Raw genomic sequence first — 6,506 nt, 5'->3', positions numbered from 1 at the left:
TCCCACTGTCTACAGGGGACATAGTGGATAACCTGTCTCTAACCTGTGGTGTCCCCATCCCACTGTCTACAGGGACATAGTGGATAACCTGTCTCTAACCTGTGGTGTCCCCATCCCACTGTCTACAGGGACATAGTGGATAACCTGTCTCTAACCTGTGGTGTCCCCATCCCACTGTCCACAGGGACATAGTGGATAACCTGTCTCTAACCTGTGGTGTCCCCATCCCACTGTCTACAGGGACATAGTGGATAACCTGTCTCTAACCTGTGGTGTCCCCCATCCCACTGTCTACAGGGACATAGTGGATAACCTGTCTCTAACCTGTGGTGTCCCCATCCCACTGTCTACAGGGACATAGTGGATAACCTGTCTCTAACCTGTGGTGTCCCCATCCCACTGTCTACAGGGACATAGTGGATAACCTGTCTCTAACCTGTGGTGTCCCCATCCCACTGTCTACAGGGACATAGTGGATAACCTGTCTCTAACCTGTGGTGTCCCCATCCCACTGTCTACAGGGACATAGTGGATAACCTGTCTCTAACCTGTGGTGTCCCCATCCCACTGTCTACAGGGACATAGTGGATAACCTGTCTCTAACCTGTGGTGTCCCCATCCCACTGTCTACAGGGACATAGTGGATAACCTGTCTCTAACCTGTGGTGTCCCCATCCCACTGTCTACAGGGACATAGTGGATAACCTGTCTCTAACCTGTGGTGTCCCCATCCCACTGTCTACAGGGACATAGTGGATAACCTGTCTCTAACCTGTGGTGTCCCCATCCCACTGTCTACAGGGACATAGTGGATAACCTGTCTCTAACCTGTGGTGTCCCCATCCCACTGTCTACAGGGACATAGTGGATAACCTGTCTCTAACCTGTGGTCCCATCCCACTGTCTACAGGGACATAGTGGATAACCTGTCTCTAACCTGTGGTGTCCCCCATCCCACTGTCTACAGGGACATAGTGGATAACCTGTCTCTAACCTGTGGTGTCCCCATCCCACTGTCTACAGGGACATAGTGGATAACCTGTCTCTAACCTGTGGTGTCCCCATCCCACTGTCTACAGGGACATAGTGGATAACCTGTCTCTAACCTGTGGTGTCCCCATCCCACTGTCTACAGGGACATAGTGGATAACCTGTCTCTAACCTGTGGTGTCCCCATCCCACTGTCTACAGGGACATAGTGGATAACCTGTCTCTAACCTGTGGTGTCCCCATCCCACTGTCTACAGGGACATAGTGGATAACCTGTCTCTAACCTGTGGTGTCCCCATCCCACTGTCTACAGGGACATAGTGGATAACCTGTCTCTAACCTGTGGTGTCCCCATCCCACTGTCTACAGGGACATAGTGGATAACCTGTCTCTAACCTGTGGTGTCCCCATCCCACTGTCTACAGGGACATAGTGGATAACCTGTCTCTAACCTGTGGTGTCCCCATCCCACTGTCTACAGGGACATAGTGGATAACCTGTCTCTAACCTGTGGTGTCCCCATCCCACTGTCTACAGGGACATAGTGGATAACCTGTCTCTAACCTGTGGTGTCCCCATCCCACTGTCTACAGGGACATAGTGGATAACCTGTCTCTCTAACCTGTGGTGTCCCCATCCCACTGTCTCAGGGACATAGTGGATAACATGTCTCTAACCTGTGGTGTCCCCATCCCACTGTCTACAGGGACATAGTGGATAACCTGTCTCTAACCTGTGGTGTCCCCATCCCACTGTCTACAGGGACATAGTGGATAACCTGTCTCTAACCTGTGGTGTCCCCATCCCACTGTCTACAGGGACATAGTGGATAACCTGTCTCTAACCTGTGGTGTCCCCATCCCACTGTCTACAGGAACATAGTGGATAACCTGTCTCTAACCTGTGGTGTCCCCATCCCACTGTCTACAGGGACATAGTGGATAACCTGTCTCTAACCTGTGGTGTCCCCATCCCACTGTCTACAGGGACATAGTGGATAACCTGTCTCTAGCCTGTGGTGTCCCCATCCCACTGTCTACAGGGACATAGTGGATAACCTGTCTCTAACCTGTGGTGTCCCCATCCCACTGTCTACAGGGACATAGTGGATAACCTGTCTCTAACCTGTGGTGTCCCCATCCCACTGTCTACAGGGACATAGTGGATAACCTGTCTCTAACCTGTGGTGTCCCCATCCCACTGTCTACAGGGACATAGTGGATAACCTGTCTCTAACCTGTGGTGCCCCATCCCACTGTCTACAGGGACATAGTGGATAACCTGTCTCTAACCTGTGGTGTCCCCATCCCACTGTCTACAGGGACATAGTGGATAACCTGTCTCTAACCTGTGGTGTCCCCATCCCACTGTCTACAGGGACATAGTGGATAACCTGTCTCTAACCTGTGGTGTCCCCATCCCACTGTCTACAGGGACATAGTGGATAACCTGTCTCTAACCTGTGGTCCCATCCCACTGTCTACAGGGACATAGTGGATAACCTGTCTCTAACCTGTGGTGTCCCCATCCCACTGTCTACAGGGACATAGTGGATAACCTGTCTCTAACCTGTGGTCCCATCCCACTGTCTACAGGGACATAGTGGATAACCTGTCTCTAACCTGTGGTGTCCCCATCCCACTGTCTACAGGGACATAGTGGATAACCTGTCTCTAGCCTGTGGTGTCCCCATCCCACTGTCTACAGGGACATAGTGGATAACCTGTCTCTAACCTGTGGTGTCCCCATCCCACTGTCTACAGGGACATAGTGGATAACCTGTCTCTAACCTGTGGTGTCCCCATCCCACTGTCTACAGGGACATAGTGGATAACCTGTCTCTAACCTGTGGTCCCATCCCACTGTCTACAGGGACATAGTGGATAACCTGTCTCTAACCTGTGGTGTCCCCATCCCACTGTCCCAGGGACATAGTGGATAACCTGTCTCTAACCTGTGGTGTCCCCATCCCACTGTCTACAGGGACATAGTGGATAACCTGTCTCTAACCTGTGGTGTCCCCATCCCACTGTCTACAGGGACATAGTGGATAACCTGTCTCTAACCTGTGGTGTCCCCATCCCACTGTCTACAGGGACATAGTGGATAACCTGTCTCTAACCTGTGGTGTCCCCATCCCACTGTCTACAGGGACATAGTGGATAACCTGTCTCTAACCTGTGGTGTCCCATCCCACTGTCTACAGGGACATAGTGGATAACCTGTCTCTAACCTGTGGTGTCCCCATCCCACTGTCTACAGGGACATAGTGGATAACCTGTCTCTAACCTGTGGTGTCCCCATCCCACTGTCTACAGGGACATAGTGGATAACCTGTCTCTAACCTGTGGTGTCCCCATCCCACTGTCTACAGGGACATAGTGGATAACCTGTCTCTAACCTGTGGTGTCCCCATCCCACTGTCTACAGGGACATAGTGGATAACCTGTCTCTAACCTGTGGTGTCCCCATCCCACTGTCTACAGGGACATAGTGGATAACCATGCGAAGGAGAATGCTCTGAACATCGTGACTGAAGAGAGAACCTACCACATCTATGCAGAGACTCCTGAAGACGCCAGGTAGGTTCAGACTACGACAGCACACCGGCAGTCATGATTCATTACCGCAGTAATATTCTACATGACTGTTGAGTGACGGTAATCTCCTCGTAGCCTACCCAACTCACTAACTACCATCAGGTCCTGATGGCCTGGGACTCAGGGCTCTATTGTCCCTCTAACCATCAGGTCTTCAGGCTCTATTGGCCCTCTAACCATCAGGTCCTGATGGCCTGCAGGCTCTATTGGCCCTCTAACCTCAGGTCCTATCCTGGTACTCAGGCTCTATTGTCCCTCTAACCATCAGGTCCTAATGGCCTGGTACTCAGGGCTCTATTGTCCCTCTAACCATCAGGTCCTAATGGCCTGGTACTCAGGGCTCTATTGTCCCTCTAACCATCAGGTCCTAATGGCCTGGTACTCAGGGCTCTATTGTCCCTCTAACCATCTGGTCCTGATGGCCTGGTACTCAGGGCTCTATTGTCCCTCTAACCATCGGGTCCTAATGGCCTGGTACTCGGGGCTCTATTGTCCCTCTAACCATCAGGTCCTAATGGCCTGGTACTCAGGGCTCTATTGTCCCTCTAACCATCAGGTCCTAATGGCCTGGTACTCAGGGCTCTATTGTCCCTCTAACCATCAGGTCCTAATGGCCTGGTACTCAGGGCTCTATTGGCCCTCTAACCATCAGGTCCTAATGGCCTGGTACTCAGGGCTCTATTGTCCCTCTAACCATCAGGTCCTAATGGCCTGGTACTCAGGGCTCTATTGGCCCTCTAACCATCAGGTCCTAATGGCCTGGTACTCAGGGCCCTATTGTCCCTCTAACCATCAGGTCCTAATGGCCTGGTACTCAGGGCTCTATTGGCCCTCTAGCCATCAGGTCCTGATGGCCTGGGACTCAGGGCTCTATTGTCCCTCTAACCATCAGGTCCTGATGGCCTGGGACTCAGGGCTCTATTGGCCCTCTAACCATCAGGTCCTGATGGCCTGGGACTCAGGGCTCTATTGTCCCTCTAACCATCAGGTCCTAATGGCCTGGTACTCAGGGCTCTATTGTCCCTCTAACCATCAGGTCCTAATGGCCTGGTACTCAGGGCTCTATTGTCCCTCTAACCATCAGGTCCCTAATGGCCTGGTACTCAGGGCTCTATTGTCCCTCTAACCATCAGGTCCTAATGGCCTGGTACTCAGGGCTCTATTGTCCCTCTAACCATCTGGTCCTGATGGCCTGGTACTCAGGGCTATTGTCCCTCTAACCATCGGGTCCTAATGGCCTGGTACTCAGGGCTCTATTGTCCCTCTAACCATCAGGTCCTAATGGCCTGGTACTCAGGGCTCTATTGTCCCTCTAACCATCAGGTCCTAATGGCCTGGTACTCAGGGCTCTATTGTCCCTCTAACCATCAGGTCCTAATGGCCTGGTACTCAGGGCTCTATTGTCCCTCTAACCATCAGGTCCTAATGGTCTGGTACTCAAGGCTCTATTGTCCCTCTAACCATCAGGTCCTAATGGCCTGGTACTCAGGGCTCTATTGTCCCTCTAACCATCAGGTCCTAATGGCCTGGTACTCAGGGCTCTATTGTCCCTCTGACCATCAGGTCCTGATGGCCTGGTACTCAGGGCTCTATTGTCCCTCTAACCATCAGGTCCTAATGGCCTGGTACTCAGGGCTCTATTGTCCCTCTAACCATCAGGTCCTAATGGCCTGGTACTCAGGGCTCTATTGTCCCTCTGACCATCAGGTCCTGATGGCCTGGTACTCAGGGCTCTATTGTCCCTCTAACCATCAGGTCCTAATGGCCTGGTACTCAGGGCTCTATTGTCCCTCTAACCATCAGGTCCTGATGGCCCGGTACTCAGGGCTCTATTGTCCCTCTGACCACTCTGTCATCACTACAAATGCAATTGAAAATCAAATCAAACACATAATCAAAACAGTATGTGATTGAAGAAAGATTTGAAGAAAGAACAGTGTAAAACATGGTTGTTGGGGATGTTGTTTCAAAGCCTAACAATGAAATGGACAGCACTTTCTAAGGTGATGATTCATTCAAAACACCCTTACGGATATTACAGCTTATGCATAACCAAGGGCCTGTATATGAGCCCAAGGCCGAAAAAAAAACCTGAATTAAAATTATGTGGCCTCCATTCGCTTCTCCAGTACATACGGATGACAAGTCGGTTTTCCCCTGCCCCTGGTCCTGCCCATTTGATAATGGGCCATTCTAAATCTAAACTAATTGTACATATTAGTAAAGACAAGATTAAATTGAGAAAAGTCTGATGGGTGATAATATGATCACTTGATGAGAGAACAGCATGTACAGCCTGAGGCAAGGAACAGAGCACGCTTTTTTTTGCGACTTTCTCAAGTCATCAATAGCCTATAATCGCATCATGCTGCCCATATATATATATATATATATATACACTACCATTCAAAAGTTTGGGGTCACTTAGGAATGTCCTTGTTTTTGAAAGAAAAACAATTTTTTGTCCATTAAAATAACATCAAATTGATCAGAAATACAGTGTAGACATTGTTAATGTTGTAAATGGCTATTGTAGCTGGAAACGGCTGATTTTTAATGGAATATCTACATAGGCGTACAGAGGCCCATTATCAGCAACCATCAGTCCTGTGCTCCAATGGCACGTTGTGTTTGCTAATCCAAGTTTATCATTTTAAAAGGCAAATTGATAATTAGAAAACCCTTTTGCAATTATGTTAGCACAGCTGAAAACTGTTGTGCTGATTAAAGAAGCAATAAAACTGGCCTTCTTGAGACTAGTTGAGTATCTGGAGCATCAGCAATTCTGGGTTCGATTACAGGCTCAAAATGGCCAGAAACAAATAACTTTATTCTGAAACTCATCAGTCTATTCTTGTTCTGAGAAATGAAGGCTATTCCATGCGAGAAATTGCCAAGAAACTGATGATCTCGTAC

General features: G+C 49.7%; 1 protein-coding gene across 1 annotated transcript in view; it reads left to right on the top strand.

Annotated features, from left to right (window-relative positions):
* Positions 1 to 6,506, top strand: part of LOC121556643 (unconventional myosin-X-like) — a 294,837-nt gene that overhangs the window by 249,454 nt on the left and 38,877 nt on the right. The window contains exon 27 of the mRNA XM_045206479.1: positions 3,477 to 3,572. Within this exon, the coding sequence (XP_045062414.1) occupies positions 3,477 to 3,572 (96 nt within the window). The remainder of the gene's footprint in view (positions 1 to 3,476; positions 3,573 to 6,506) is intronic.

This window comes from Coregonus clupeaformis, chromosome 23 (genome assembly GCF_020615455.1).
Source record: "Coregonus clupeaformis isolate EN_2021a chromosome 23, ASM2061545v1, whole genome shotgun sequence".
NCBI lineage: Eukaryota > Metazoa > Chordata > Actinopteri > Salmoniformes > Salmonidae > Coregonus > Coregonus clupeaformis.
This window is presented reverse-complemented; position numbering and strand designations above follow the sequence as displayed.